The sequence below is a fragment of the Acipenser ruthenus genome, chromosome 10 (assembly GCF_902713425.1).
Source record: "Acipenser ruthenus chromosome 10, fAciRut3.2 maternal haplotype, whole genome shotgun sequence".
NCBI lineage: Eukaryota > Metazoa > Chordata > Actinopteri > Acipenseriformes > Acipenseridae > Acipenser > Acipenser ruthenus.
Window position 1 is genome coordinate 3,504,228 of NC_081198.1, and position 15,260 is coordinate 3,519,487.

The window sequence follows — 15,260 nt, forward strand, 5'->3', positions numbered from 1 at the left end:
AATAATAATGTGATATCTTGTAACAATTGTAAGTCGCCCTGGATAAGAGCGTCTGCTAATAAATAAATAATAATAATGAGAGACTCGGGGCTCGATTTTCAAAGCGCGGTAACTTACTATACGCTGTGTAAACCTCCATTAATAAAGCTGTGAAACTAAACAAGCAAATCATATCAGTGTATATTAACTTCAACAACATGACATAACCGAACAAAAGGGAGAGTTACACTGAGTCAGATGCAAAAGAGAGAGTTACATTGAAGTCAAATGCAAAGGAGAGCGTTACATTGAAGTCAAATGCAAAAGAGAGCGTTACATTGAGTCAAATACAAAAGAAATGGTAACAAATGTGTCAACCTGTTTCAACAGTTCCACAGTGTTACAAGATGACGAATGCAGCAACATTCGCTTCCACACATAAACTTAATTTATTTGGATTTATTTGACTTATCTGTGCCTAACTAATTAAGAAAGAGAATCCCTGTCTATACCCACATTGAACGGTGCATGTGCTTCTGTTTTTATCACACGAGCACAGACAACCCCCAGTGTTACATGTTTGCAGAAAAATGTATCTTTCATTATGTGCACCATGATTCTTTGTCCTTTGTTTGTGTGATTTATTACATCAACCATTAGCACACTGTGCAATTCATTCATACCGCAGGGTCTGACTAACAGTGCAAGTGCTGGCAGTGAGGCATGGGTGGGAATTATTAGTTATCTTGAGAAATGTAGTCTCTTAGATTGACTTTGTATTATTTCCTGTTTCAGTCATCAATTTGGATACCACTGGAAACAGATCAATGGGCTTTATTTGTTAGTAAATATGACAGAATTTAATGCCGCCATTTACTGAAATAAAAAAGGCTCCTTTATGACAGCTAACATCTCTAACAGTGCGCAAGAGCTTCTTCGGTTCCTTGTGAGTGACTCCATCCCTGAGCTTCATTATTTTCCCTGTGCCAGACTGCCAGAACTCCAGTTCTCCTGGGAAAACTCCAGCTCCATATTTCAGTACTTTCCAGTGTTGGAATTCCAGAATGCAGCTGGCATGTCAAGTTCTGCTCCAGTGACTCTCATTCCCTGTGGGTGACTCTGGTTTCAAAAAGGTGATCAAAAAATCTTTGATGCGATCCTGACTCCCTTTACAGAGCCTCACGGTTCCTTGTTTGTAAGCCCCGTGTAATAAAAAATACTAGACATGCTTCGAAATGGGATTGCGTATATGGGGTTTTGCTGTGACCATGACACCAATTGAATCTTTTAGTCATTTTTTCTTTTGCAGTTAGTCTAGATGTAAACGATGCCTTCTTGTAACTGCTCCCTGCCACTCCCTGTGAGATGTGGATCGGATTTTTAAAATCTTGTTTATATGCATTTCCGTATAAAAGACGAGCGAAGTTGCACTGTAAATGTGAAGTTTCTTTTCCTTTGCTTATATCTATGCAGTTTTTAAACTTGATATTTCTTTATTGTGTTCAAAACGTATGATTATATTTTCTTTTGACTTCAAACTTTGATTGCTAAACGGGTTCATAACAAATGTATGATATGGTCACAAGTGGTAACTGGATGTGCATGTTCCGTAATAAAGAATTCCGTTTATTATTTAAGAATGCATTTGATCAAATCTCACTACTTAACACTACCATTCTTCTCTGCTCTTGACCACTGTTGTCTTTGCTTTTACACACTTTAACAATGCATTAACAACTAGGATTTTTTTTTTTTTAACAGTATGGTGGTTTACTGAAGTTTGTAAAGGAATGTTTGCTGCCAGCTTTCTGTCTGTTCACACTGGGAATATACAGGTATACCATGAGGGAAAAATAACAATTACAATATCATGTAACTGGAACCCATCAACTACGATCCCCATAACATAGTCCTTTTGAAGTATGGCAAGCATTGTATGTGTCCTGTTAAATATATATAAAACAAACCGATCACTAAATCCAGTTCCTCATTTTAACGACTCCCGTTCCCTCTAAGGTATTCCAGTTCCATTTCCTGCTCCAGTTCCACGTTTTACCGCCTCCCCTATATTGCCAAGTGCAGGATGGGCTAATGGGAAAAGAAACATTATGGCTGCCAGTCTGTCTCTGACTCAGGTAAAGCTGTTTAAATAACACATACCATGTTTAATATGCGTGCACAAACAGTTTGAGACAAGCAGATACCTGTGTTTACAAATAGTACGAGCAGGGCGGTGTTTTAAAGTCGCGCGCTCGGGAACGTGTTTCTGTAATTACAGAAAGTTTGTGGGGAAAAAGTTTCTGGTTTTAATCTCTGTGGGGACAGCATAAGGGCGTAGTGAGTTCCTCCGTTTTGTGCCACATTTTAGAGTGGAAAGGGTTATGGTTTTTTTTTTGGTTTTAACAGGTTTATTTTGTGTGAATGCTTTTTTTTTTTTTTTTTTTTAGTTAAGACGTTAAAATACGACCACCACCTTCCCTCCGTCCAGTCCAGTGCTTCTTTAGCTCAGTATCGAGGCGAGTTCGAGGGGGGTGTAGTTTGACAGTTTCGCTCTGATATATATATATATATATATATATATATATATATATATATATATATATATATATATATATATATAGCATTTGAAACTATGAAGGTCTTTGTGCAATGGGGAACAGTTTGCAATGACTCAAAATACGCACAGGTTGCGAATGATTACTGTAGATAAAATATAACTTACATGTTAGTACGTGTTGTGTAGCGACATAATAAACAGATCTTCCCATAACATTTCGAAAATGCAGTTAGTGTATGTATGGTGTCTTCATTGGGCATGTGATGAAAACATGTATAATGGGGCGTATTTAGGAAAATAAATACGTATACTTAAATTCGCGTGTTAAATTCGAATATTGCACACTCAGACATTTGAGTTTAAAGTGCGTACCTACTTGCTACTTACTACTAGTAGTACTGCAGTTGGTCGATTGCAACATTTAAACGGTTAGCAGATACACCTGGTTATGTACCCTGTCTAGTGTACAGAATGGACAATTGCATTGGTACAGTAGCTAATGTCACTGGTTTTGAAAGAAAAAAACAAAAAACAACACGATATCAACTTAATATCTTGTTTCTTTTTACTTTAATTGTACTTTATTTGTAGACCGGTCTAGTAAGCCATAGCAATATTCACATTTCATTAAAGTGTCGGCAGGTAATTTGACGGCAGAGCATAATTCAGTTGCGAAGTTTAAATTACTTTTATTTTTTTGTCACATTTGGCAGTGTGGACCCTACAGTAAGAGTCAGCCGTATGCAACGCATGCTTGATGTGTTGTGTGTACGGTCACATTTGGGCATGAGTTCTTCCTTTGGGTGGAGGTTAACAAAACAGATATAAGAAAGGTGAAGAAAAAAAACAAGCCTACAGTTGCTCCAAATCTAGAGGAAACTGGGCTCCTCTCTCGGGAAGTTGGATTGGATGGGAAAGTGAAAAGCTCCGATTGTCAGGAAGTCGACACAGCGTCCCATCAACTGCCCGTCTAACTCCAGGATATCTGCTTTGTTTGTGCAGCAGGAAAAAGGAAAGGCCGGTGGATGTGTGATGCTTCCTTGCTGATGGAAAAAATGGGGCAGGGTTGTTTTCCAGTTCATTGATACCAGTCCACTGTTTCGCACTTCGCTCTTGTTCCAAAGCAGTGCGGGGGATTTCGGTTTCCCTGTTATGTTAAAGTTACAACGCGGTCCCCTTTCTAAGACTCCCAAAAACCATGTAAATACATAACCCTTTCCTGCACAACAATTTCCAGGACTCCCTTGTAAACGAGGCATCGGTTTCAATGGCTAAATCTCCTGGTTACATTTTTTTTTAAATTTTTAATTAAAAAATAATGTTTCCGAATTGCACTCCCACTTCTCTAAATCTACATTTAGTCCTGTGCTGTTTACTATTGTGTTTTCTCCTCGGGTTGTGGAATGTGAGCTCGTCTTCAGCAAGGTTGTCTTTTTCATGAGTTGCAAAAAAGGGGACGCAGGTTTTGTGAGCCGACCTGTACAGCACTTGCCTATTAACCGTTTCCCTGCCGTGTGGTTTTAGCCTTTGAGATGGTGTAACTACAGTTGGTACGCAGCTGTTTTCGATGTTTCTGCCAGTCAAGTTCCATTACTGGTGTTTTTTCTAGTTTCCAGTTCCAGAAAACCTGCTACACTGTGTAACTGGTATTAGGGTCCCACCTGAAGCATGAACCCCTGCTGGGATTGTCCATGTTATGGGATCCCAATACCTGCTGCACAGGAAGGGAGTTCACAGTGTAGTAGCATAATATACCTGCACATGCTTCACCAAATTGAACGTCTGGAAAACAAAACAAAGGGTAAGAAAGTCGCTATAATGATGAGAAAACGTTTCTTGCTGTAGTATACAGTAAACCAACCACCTGAGAATGAAGGCTCCTTTTCCAGTCCTGATTTGCTCCAGTTCATGGCAATGCAAAGCCACCTTTAATATCAAGGCCTCCCCAGTATGTAGTGTTAAGACCACCATCTGCAGTCTGTAACACAGAAAGCCACTGTTAAAATACCTCTCTAATAAAACCAGCATGTTGGAAACATCCAGACTCCCTGTGAACTGGGACTGCATTTCATTAAGATTAAAAACAACTATTAGAAAAACAGAAATTGAGAAGAGTTGTTAACCTAAATTAAATCCCCTTCTTACTGATTGGTTGACAGTTTTAGTCCTTCAGTAGTAAGGTTGCATTTCGTTGGTCCCCTGACTGGCATTTTTTGGCCCTTTATTTTGTCTGCCCTCTTGAATATTGTTTTTTTTTTGTCTTCGGAATTAGTTTGGTGCTTCTCTGTGAACGTCGCACTGCCTTTTACTCGAAAGAAAAACATCCTTTCCTGTTACAAAACTAGAAAAATACAGGCTTCAGAATACTGAAGCCATTGAATTAAGGTCTGCAGCTGTTAACTGTCACTTCAGTTTACTATTCGTAAACTTGAATTCCTATTCTGATTTTTATTTATTTACAGCTTTCAAGTGGAAATCCTGTCTATGAGAAATACTACCGGCAGGTAAGCGTTTATGTTTCCTATTTTCATTGTTACAAAGTAGTTGTGTTGCTTGCAGTATTGTGTGTCTTCAGAGAGACAAGGTATCCTGTCGGTCGTGCTGCAGCTCTGTACTTTAAATTAAATAACCATTACCATGTTTGTTTTGGTGTAAACATAGCTGCTAATGCTATCTGTTATCTGTTATGCTGGTATCATACTTCCTCTATATACCTGTATTTACCATTTAGGTGTACCCTCTAATTTTGTTGTGCAGTCCAGGAGGCAGTAGCCACATTTAATGCAGGGCTTGTATTTCTTACATAGGCTGCTCAGGATCTTTCAGCCAATCAGAGCGCACGGTTTGCCTTCAGTTTGCCATGACACATCGCTGAGAAACCCTATTCGTGACATCACCCTGCGCCTCTCGGTTTTTACCTTGCTGTATTCTCCATATCCGCACGGTTGATTTCACGTGATTGATTAAAAAAAAAAAAAAAAAATAATAATAATAAAATCATACCTAAGGGCACCTCTCGAATTTCCATTCAAAATGATGACATCACAATAGGTCGAATACTTTAGCCACTAAAAGCATTCTCTTCATCAACCTTTTCCCTCTTTGCAATGAAATTGACACTAGACTAAATAAAGGTTAGTAATCATTAGAAAAAAAAACAAACATATGTGGATTAATAATAAAGCACTATGTCATTGCAAGTAAAATAAAATAAATGTAACCTGAAAGCAATGGCCAAATTGCTGTGATTGAATGTAGGGTTATAGGTTATATGGACAATCATAGCTCTAAACAGACCTCAGCATTCAGCCTCAGTGTGTTCACTTCTGCTCATGCTGATATTCCACCACACGCAGACTGTCACCGTTCTAGAACTCGATTCTAAACTAGAGCTGTTTGGCCAGTGCTTTCAGGCTACATTCTTTTTTCGTTCTATTTTCTACATGTTTTATTTTACTTTGAAGTGCCCACTTACTTGGTTTCTTACTTCAAAGTAAAGATACATTGTGTTGCCTGAAAATTGCATTTTTCTAGGGTTAAGGTGAAAAGGTCTGATCTGCAGGGCCAAGATGTTTGTTGTTTTGGAGGTGAGACAATAACCCCCGTCTTCCTCCTCCTCCTCCTCACCTCTCTTCAGGTGGACCTGTCCAACACTGGCCGAGTCGGGGCGTCCGATGCAGCCTTGTTCCTGAAGAAGTCTGGCCTGGCAGACCTGGTCCTGGGGAAGGTGGGGTATTGGACAGCATGATGCTCATGGAAGCCATCTTTCTGAGGAACCTGCTGTTGTTGGCTGGCCAGTTTGTTTCACTGGCGCATTTTTATCCTCAGGCCATATCAATGACTCTAACATCACACCTTGGCGTGTAGTGTTTAGGTGCAGGCCCACAAGATTCCTCCCTTCAGTGAAGCCTTCAGGACACACTGTGAACTAAACAGCCGTTCCTCTTGCTTTGTGCAGAACCTGCAGTAGCTTTAGTAATATATGAAACACAATTAAAGTGCCTTGGTCAGTTACTTGCATTGAAACAAAGATCATTTGCTTGGGTTACTGGCTGCTAAAAGAAAATAACCACTTGTGAGTCCAACACTGCCTAACACGTACAGATCGGTTTACTGAAGTGTGAAAAATATCTCAAGAGATATTTTTAGTTAGCAGCTTTGAAGTTTTTTATTTTTTATTTAATAAATGTAGCTAAATGATGCTAAATGTAAAAGTAACACCAGTAGCCTATACTATGCTGAACTATTTAGGCTCCAAGAATTTAGCTCTCATTTGGAGGAATTGTTAGTTTAAAAAATAAATAAATAAATAAATAAATAAATAAATAAATTATATATCTATATATATATATATATATGTGTGTGTGTGTGTGTGTGTCTGAGCTGAGACAATAGTGTACTTTTTGTACGTTTTATGGTAAAATATATAGTATAGAATTACATTTTTTTTTCCAGATATGGGATTTGGCAGACGCAGAACGGAAGGGGTTTTTGAACAAACAGGTAACTTATTTTATTTATCCTTTTGTCATCCATCTGATACAACACATTGCTGTTGTGGGTTGACTTATTTTTAAAGTATGTCCAAAATAATTTTTAAATGTGATGTGAAGTTTTGATGCCTTTGTAAAAAGTAGCCTCTCGCGTAGAACAGGAATCTGTTGAAGATGTACTGCTCATTTGTGAAAATATTTAGCCGTGCAGAGGAGTCTGGCTGCAAAGCCTCAGTGTGTTGAATTAGAAGCTCCAGCATTCGCTGCAGTTGGAATTCTTGATAGTTTGGAATGAAGATGATGGTAACATGCTGTGTGAGATTCAGGAAATTGAATGGATTGGAATGTATTTTGTCTTCCTCTCCCTGTAGGAGTTTTTCATTGCTCTGCGGCTGGTGGCCTGTGCTCAGAATGGACTTGACGTGTCCCTCAGCAGCCTCCACCTGGCCGTCGTGCCACCCAAATTTGTGAGTCTTTCCATCGTAGCTTTGAAATGAGTGCATTCTTAGATTAGGCAGTCGTGCTTGTGCACGTCACACTTCACATGTTTCAATAAGACTGGAAAACCACTTCCCCAATTCCCCAATTTGCCCGTCTGTGTGTCATACTGACAGTTTTGTATATAGAGTATCTGTACAACTGCTTATGAAATGGCTTGGAATAAACATTGTTTATCACAAGTTATTGGGAGTATCAGACTGTGGATGTCCCTGTCTGTAGTGTATGTCACACGTACTGTAAACCAGGCATTTTATTCTGCTTTCCCATGATCCTAACACGTCATTTACTTCTCCATTGGTGTTAAAGCGTTTCTTGCCTTTTCTTACTGTATACTGTTCTGTATATGCTGTTGAGATATACATCACGCCATCAACATTTTCAAGATATGTCTGTAACTGTGAATATATAGCCGTGGTGTGGGATGTGTGTTGCTGACATACTTGGGTTATTATTTTGATTTTTTTGCTGCCGGAGTGGAGACTCAAATGCTTTTCTATTTGCCCTCCCAGCATGCTGGTAGCACGGTACCTCAAGTGGCACTACACTGAATTGCATGGTGATTTTGTCAATGCAGAGTTGACTAATAGCAGATGGACCCTAACCGCTCTCTTTCTTTCTCTTGCAGCACGACACAAGCAGCCCGCAGCTGGTTGCTGGAGCAGTGCCTAGCGATGTTCCCTGGGCTGTCAGGGTAAGCTCGGGCTGGGAGGAGTAAGATCTGTAGAATAAAGAAGTGGGGGGGGGGGCCCACGTGCGTCATCCAGCAAAAGCATTCCCAGTCGATGGTTCGAATCCTGGGCATGCTGAGTTGCTGATCTTGAACCCCAGGGAATGCTCCACGGTCAGGCACCCCACAAGTCCAGGTGGAGACCCCAGGCTGGCCCTTGTCTCTGTAGATTAGTAACATCCATCGCTTGCCTTAGAAGGGAGAAAATGCGATTGGCTTTACAGTGGGAGGCCGTCGCTTGTCTTCAGTCCTCCTGATGTTTCAAATCAGATAGAAAAAACAAAACAGGGTGTATATACTGTGTTTTAGGCAGATGCAGAGTGGTTGACTGAGGTTTACCTGTTTCAGCTCTGAAGCCAGCGAGAAAGAGCCTGGAAATTTTGCTGAATTCTCAACAGTACTGCACTGTGCTTCACTGTGGTCTCGCATCATCAGTGCTCACTTAGACACGGCATGTCGTTGTGTGTACCACGTGTCTGCAGAGACAGAACTTGGGTACAATTCATCATGTAGGGAGATAGGCCTGTATTGCATATAGCCAGCCAACAAAGCCCGCTCTCTCTTGTTCCTGCCTCTCCCTGTATTTCAAGCCTGATTTCTCTTCGTTCAGCCGGAAGAGAAAGTGAAGTTTGATGCCATCTTCGAGAGCCTGTCCCCACTGAACGGCATGCTGTCTGGGGATAAAGTGAAACCAGTGCTGCTGAATTCCAAACTGCCCGTGGATGTTTTAGGACGGGTAAGGAGAGAGGAGAACTCTGTCTTTTAATAATATATATTTAAACATTTTTCTTGAGGTTTTCCTTTTAACTGGCATTGATTTTTGTTCTGGTGTTTATGAAGGCCGTTCGACATTAAGCCAATGCAATGACTTCTTTACATCTAATTCTGATAACCCCTTTGTGTCGCATGATACTACTGTAGCAGTCTGCTCTGCTCCCACAAAGACAGCATTGATTCACTTCCACTTGATGAAGCTGCTTCAGTTCAGTGTCAGTGTCACCAATGTACTGCACGGCTTCTGTGTTAGACACCACCAGGGGAATGGTGTTTCAGTGGTGCTGTGCTGTTTGTTTTGTCCAGAAGGAGGTGCTGTTTTGCAAGTGTGTGTTTTTTTATTATGATGATTTTATTTATTTTTTTTTCTTTTTGAAAAAATTTTATAAACATTTCAAGCCACATATTGGGGATACGTTTAGATATTGCCTAGGGTTTTCACAGAAGAACCTTGATAAAACATGGGCTGCTGAACTGTTAAGTATTGCACATGGTAAGAATGGGTGCGTGGAATGCATGTATGCTTTCAGAACTGTAAAGTTTATTGATTCCGTTGTAAAGAAAATCTAAATGCTTGGATGTAGGGATGTTAAACTGCTTTTAATTTGAAATGTAAGATTAAACCTGTTTAAAATTACATGCTAGAAATCAAAAAACATCAACGTGAACTCGACAGTGTATAGCTACAGTAATGGCTTTAAATTCTCACAGGCTGTCTGTTTGTTAACGTTGTTTTATGTGCACTGGAAAACAATGCATGTTTTTTTTTTTTATTATTTTAGTCGCCGCCAGTGTTTTTCTACCCAATGTGGAATGCCCAGTTGTTATTTGTATCCCGGTTCACCGCTGCAACCCCCTGGCGACTCGGGAAACAGAGGCTGGAACACACGTCCTCCGAAACGTGCTCCTGCTAATCCGTCATTTTTCGCACTGCGGATCCACAGTGAGGCCACCACACCTGTAGTGCCAGAGGACAACACAGATCTGATGGCTCCACTGCAGAACCGCAGGCGCCCTCTCAGCCACAGGGGTTGCTGGTGTGCGGTGAACCGTGGATTCCGCTGCAGACCTAAGCCCTCCATACCCAGGCAGCGCTCGGCCAATTGTGCGCTGCCCCCTAGGAACCGTCAGTCACGGTCAGTGACACAGCCTGGATTCGAACCTGGGATCTCCAGGCTATGGGGCGCATCCTGCACTCCACACGGAGCGCCTTTACTGGATGCGCCACTCGGGAGCCCCCAAACAATGCATGTTTAAAAAAAAAAAAAAAAAGATATTTTGGGAGTATTTAAGGACCATAGTTGGCTGTGCCACCCGTCCTGCTGTTCAGTCCTGATTCTTGCCTCTTTCATTTCAGGTTTGGGAACTGAGCGACATCGACAGAGATGGAATGCTGGACAGAGATGAATTTGCAGTGGTAAGAAGTTCGGAAAAGGGATGTTGTTTTTTTTGTTTTTTTCTTGAACGAATGAGCCTCCCAAGTGTGGTGTTTACTCAACTGAACTGAATGTGCGCTTTGTCTCTGAAAGGCCATGTACCTGGTGTACCGTGCCCTGGAGAAGGAGCCTGTGCCAATGTCCCTGCCTGCCCCGCTGGTGCCTCCCTCCAAAAGGAAGAAGTCTGCACTGCCCATCGTGGTGCCCCTGCTGCCCTCACCTCCCTCTGCCAAGGAGCTCCGCCAGTCCCTGCCAGCAGGGGGCATGCTGCCCTCCAAATCCCCGCCGGTGCCGATAGCAGTGAAGGTACAGATGCATACTAATATTCATTTAAACACTTAGTCAAACTATAACCAGTGCTGACTAGACCAGCTATATTACTTTGCTTACAGTTATTACTCTGGGCCCTATTCACACCATTTTTGTCCTAGAGTGTTGCACTTTAAGAAGCAAACAACATCATAGCGGTGTTTCAATTGTAAGTCGCCCTGGATAAGGGCGTCTGCTAAGAAATAAATAATAATAATAATAATAATAATAATAATAATAATAATAATAATAATAATTAGTATCCAACTGCATTCCAAGTCAGCATGACTCACACGTTTTGTGAATGTTTTAATGTGGAATTAAAAAAATAGTTTCCCATAGATTAATTGTACGACAGGCGGAGCATTTTGTGTGCGTGACCCTGTCTCGTATTTCTTGGTGGTTTCTGCAAGCCTGGTTTTGTTTAATATAATATTGCCTCTCTTCCCCTGCAGTGGGTGGTGTCCCCAGCTGACAGAGTCAAGTATGACGAGCTGTTCCTGAAAACAGACAAGGACCAGGACGGGCTGGTGTCGGGGCCGGAGGTGCGAGACATCTTCCTGAAGACCGGCCTGCCCGCCAGCACCCTCGCTGGCATCTGGTGAGGAGCCGGGGACAGGGGGAGAGTCACCTGTACACATGGGCATCATTTACACCAGGGGTGGGGGGCGCAATGTATTATTGGCGATCTCAAGCAAAGAGGAGAAAATGACCGCTAGTGAAGAACTTTGTTTACTTTTTATTGTGCTGTCCAGGGAGCTCTGTGACACGAAGGACTGTGGGAAGCTCTCCAAGGAGCAGTTTGCTCTGGCTCTACACCTCATCAACCAGAAGCTGACGAAAGGGGTGGAGCCACCCCAGACTCTGACTGGAGACATGATCCCGCCCTCGGAGAGACTGACACCCCACCAGGTAACCACAGCAACGGGGACATTCACTCACTGTACTAACCTGCTGTAAACTCTAGTGTTGCTGTTCATACATTATTGCAGGGCTTCTCAAACACATTCGTAGAGCTGAATAACTCCAAACCCCCAATTGTCAGAAAAGCGGGAGTCAATAAGCATTCCAGTATAGTTGTAGAAAATTTGCTTGGATAATTGTTTAACCTGCACTTTATAAACTAGTAAATACGTTTTATGTTTCTCATTAAACTGAAGACAACTGTAGAAAAGTGTTTTAGTGCTGTGGAAAAGCCATGCTGAAGCTATTTGGTGTTGTGTACCTGTGGAAACTCTGCTTCCATTGTAGTTCTGCTGACTACTATCCTGTTACATCACTACTAGATGATGCAGTGTTCAGTGTCAGTTTAGTTTAGGTTTCAGTTCCTTGCACAGCTGTCAGCACTGGGTCTTTTTATGGTCAAATTCATAGCTATCTAAAACAGCTCCAGACATGAAACCAGTTCCTGTGTTAAAAAGCAATTTCACTTCATGAATTGAAAAAAATGAAATGTTAAAAAAAAAAAAAAGCAGCCCAAAAAGGTGCTGGGCGTCCTTCAGGTAGAACTATCTTGCAGTTGGAGAGAAGAGGCAAAAACGTTACAGTGCATCTGTAATCCCCTAAAAAGGTCTTGTCTGGTATTTTGCTATGTTTTTTATACTTCTGTTTACTCCAAAAATATGGAGTTGTTTTACCCGCCGTTAACTTTTTGGTTTCACCAGCCTAGCAGTTCATTATGATCACATGGTCAGTACAGACTAGCAGGGTCCTGTCAGCCCTGGGGGTCGGTGCTGGGGGCAGGATGTCCAACCCTTTCCCTTTTGGTTGCCTACAGAGCAGTACTGCCAGCAGCTTGGTGGCAGACTTCTCCGCGATCAAGGAACTGGACTCCCTGAGCAATGAGATTGTGGATCTGCAGAGGTGAGTGGGCCTACTGTCTGATACACTGGGGAGGGGGGGAGGTGGCAAAAGACAAGTCTATCACTGCAATTCCATAGAAGGGTGAATCAGCTACCATAGGAAATATATCTTCCAAAATGCCCACCTTAAACCCTTGTCCTTCTGAGCAGTCAGTTCCCAGATGCTGCAGGAGAACTGGATTCAGGAGGTGAATACTGGAGTGTGATGTATTGGTGGTTTATTAAAAGAAAGAGTCAAATCCGAATTGGCAAGAGACGATCCAGAAATGTTACTTTTGGATTTGATATGAAGCTTTTAGTCCTGGGACATCTACCAGAGATAAAGTAAAGGGAGGAAACTGGTAAGAATTGATCTGTTGCGTTCATTTGATGTGATCTTAAACTTGGGCCTTTTAGTTAAAAGGCACTTTTATTCTGAAGGAATTCAAAACTTTTACAGCACAGTGTCTGGCTCAAAGGTGAGGAACGCTCTTCACTGCAGTGTAAAAAAAAAAAGCACTGCGATTTGTAAATGCCTCAGCAAAGAGCCTCTGGTACTGTCTCAGGAGTTTATAAATAGGAATTGGTTACTCGGGTCATGAATAATTGATGTTCCTGGGGGCGTGTCTGAGCTGTGACATGCTGGAGGGAGGTGGTGCCTGGTGGGCTTGTCTGAGCTGTGACCTGCAGCAGGGGGTGGTGCCTGGTGGGCGTGTCTGAGCTGTGACCTGCAGGAGGGGGTGGTGCCTGGTGGGCGTGTCTGAGCTGTGACCTGCAGGAGGGGGTGGTGCCTGGTGGGCGTGTCTGAGCTGTGATCTGCAGGAGGGGGTGGTGCCTGGTGGGCGTGTCTGAGCTGTGACCTGCAGCAGGGGGTGGTGTCTGGTGGGCATGTCTGAGCTGTGACATGCAGGAGTGGACGATGCCTTGGGGGGGTCGTGTCTGAGCTGTGACATGCAGGAGGTGGGCGTATCTGTCTCCCAAGGGCTCAGATCTGCAGGCAGAAGGTTGACCAGGTGAAAACAAGGCTTCCGTTTCCACAGACCGCTGGTGTGCTTGTTGGGAATCTATAGGTGCGTTGACCCTAGTGTTAGGGAATCTTTCTGATAAGATTCTAGGACAGTCTGTATGCGTTGACACTTGCTTGAAACAGCGGGGGGTACTTATCACAGGAGCAGACTCTGAGCATGTGTACTTTGAGGGGGAAAGAAAAAAAATAAATAAAGAAGCTGACACCCTGCTGTAGTGATAGATTTTTCTGCTGCCCATTTAGTGCTCGTTGGATCCTGTCTTTGCTCCAGATAGATATTAAAACCCTGCTTTCTTCATCGGTGAAGTTGCACAAGCATCCTTCAGACATTATTTCCGAAATCTGTAATACAAAACAATTAGGTTTAGCCTAAAAATTAGTAAACTACATAACAAAAACACATGCAGCCACCAAAAATATTGAAATGCGTTACACTTTTTTAAATGCTACGAGTTGGAGTTATGCAATCTTTCCAGAATACGTCCTCAGCACGTTTGCACTGGGGAAAAAAGTGACCGGAATCCGTCCTCTTATCCTCTCAATCCAGAATATTTGTGCCAGTGTAAACGCACCTTTTCTCTGAAGGCAGGTTCAAGGGGGATGAGGCTCTGAGATGCTCTAAGATATTGCTAGACAGCAGAGCTGGTGTGTGCAGGGCTTTTAATTAGTGGGCTTTTCTTTTTGTTTTTTTAGTATCGTATATAAAGCACCTCACAGATGTGTAACCCTGCACCCCCCCTGTCTCCCTGCACTGCACCACATCACACACCAGTGCCTATTCTATTGAATTCAGATCCTCACTTACTACCTTTTAATTTGGTTCAGTTCCTTTCCACAGGAGAGTGAGAGAGACAGTCTCCCTCTGCATGGGACTGAAGAGCACCCGCCTTCCTTTGTCCTCTGCCTGCCTGTTCAATACTGTTCTCCTGCCCTGTGCCTATTACACTTGTAACCAGCTCCTGCTGAGGACCAACCCGTCATTCAGAGCACACTGCCGCTCACCTTTCATGAGCCCTATTAAAACATATACACACAGGCTCACTCAGAGACACAGGGGAGATAACCTTAGACAGGGCTGTGCTGCTTCGCTGAATAGGAAGCGTTGAGCAGTCTCTTGAGGTTCTATTTCTACATGATAAACTGTGCTGCCTTCATATTGTTACATGAGCAACAACAGGCTTTCTCTTAGCATTGCTCACCCCCCTCTCTCTCTGCTGCTATCTCTCTCTCCTGCTCTCTCTCTCCTCTCACTCTCTGCTCTCTCGCTCTCTCTCCTTCTCTCTCTCTCTCTCTCTCTCTCTCTCTCCTCTCTGCTTTTTTTTTTTTTTTTTTGAAGCTTAGTTGATGCTGGAATACTGTGTTGGAGGGGCTTGGTTTTCCCTGGCTGTGAGTGCGTGTGTGTGTTGGGGGGTGGGCTCTGTCTGCGTGTGGAGCAGCGGGCACGAGGGGCTATGCAGAGTTAGGATGGGGGACTGCCTGCTGCAAAGATGATGCGTGTGGTATTGGACTGCTTAAAATTGCCACGGCAACGCACTGCCTCCGGTGAAAGGTAAGCACCCTGCACTTTGTATAGCAGCGGAGCAGTTAGCTGAGCTTGCTTGTGTCTTCCAGTCCTT

At 42.7% G+C, this 15,260-nt stretch overlaps 1 protein-coding gene across 3 annotated transcripts in view; it reads left to right on the forward strand.

Annotated features, from left to right (window-relative positions):
• Positions 1 to 2,010: 2,010 nt before the first annotated feature.
• LOC117409196 (epidermal growth factor receptor substrate 15) overlaps positions 2,011 to 15,260 on the forward strand; it is a 35,733-nt gene continuing 22,483 nt past the window's right edge. For 2 of the 3 annotated variants that reach the window (XM_034014831.3, XM_034014851.3), the window contains exons 1-12: positions 2,011 to 2,114; positions 4,999 to 5,040; positions 6,174 to 6,263; positions 6,992 to 7,039; positions 7,401 to 7,496; positions 8,156 to 8,221; positions 8,868 to 8,993; positions 10,389 to 10,448; positions 10,561 to 10,773; positions 11,232 to 11,377; positions 11,532 to 11,688; positions 12,554 to 12,639. In XM_034014831.3, the coding sequence (XP_033870722.2) occupies positions 2,088 to 2,114; positions 4,999 to 5,040; positions 6,174 to 6,263; positions 6,992 to 7,039; positions 7,401 to 7,496; positions 8,156 to 8,221; positions 8,868 to 8,993; positions 10,389 to 10,448; positions 10,561 to 10,773; positions 11,232 to 11,377; positions 11,532 to 11,688; positions 12,554 to 12,639 (1,157 nt within the window). In that variant the 5' untranslated portion in view covers positions 2,011 to 2,087. The remainder of the gene's footprint in view (positions 2,115 to 4,998; positions 5,041 to 6,173; positions 6,264 to 6,991; positions 7,040 to 7,400; positions 7,497 to 8,155; positions 8,222 to 8,867; positions 8,994 to 10,388; positions 10,449 to 10,560; positions 10,774 to 11,231; positions 11,378 to 11,531; positions 11,689 to 12,553; positions 12,640 to 15,260) is intronic. The other variant, XM_034014840.3, reaches the window with a different exon arrangement.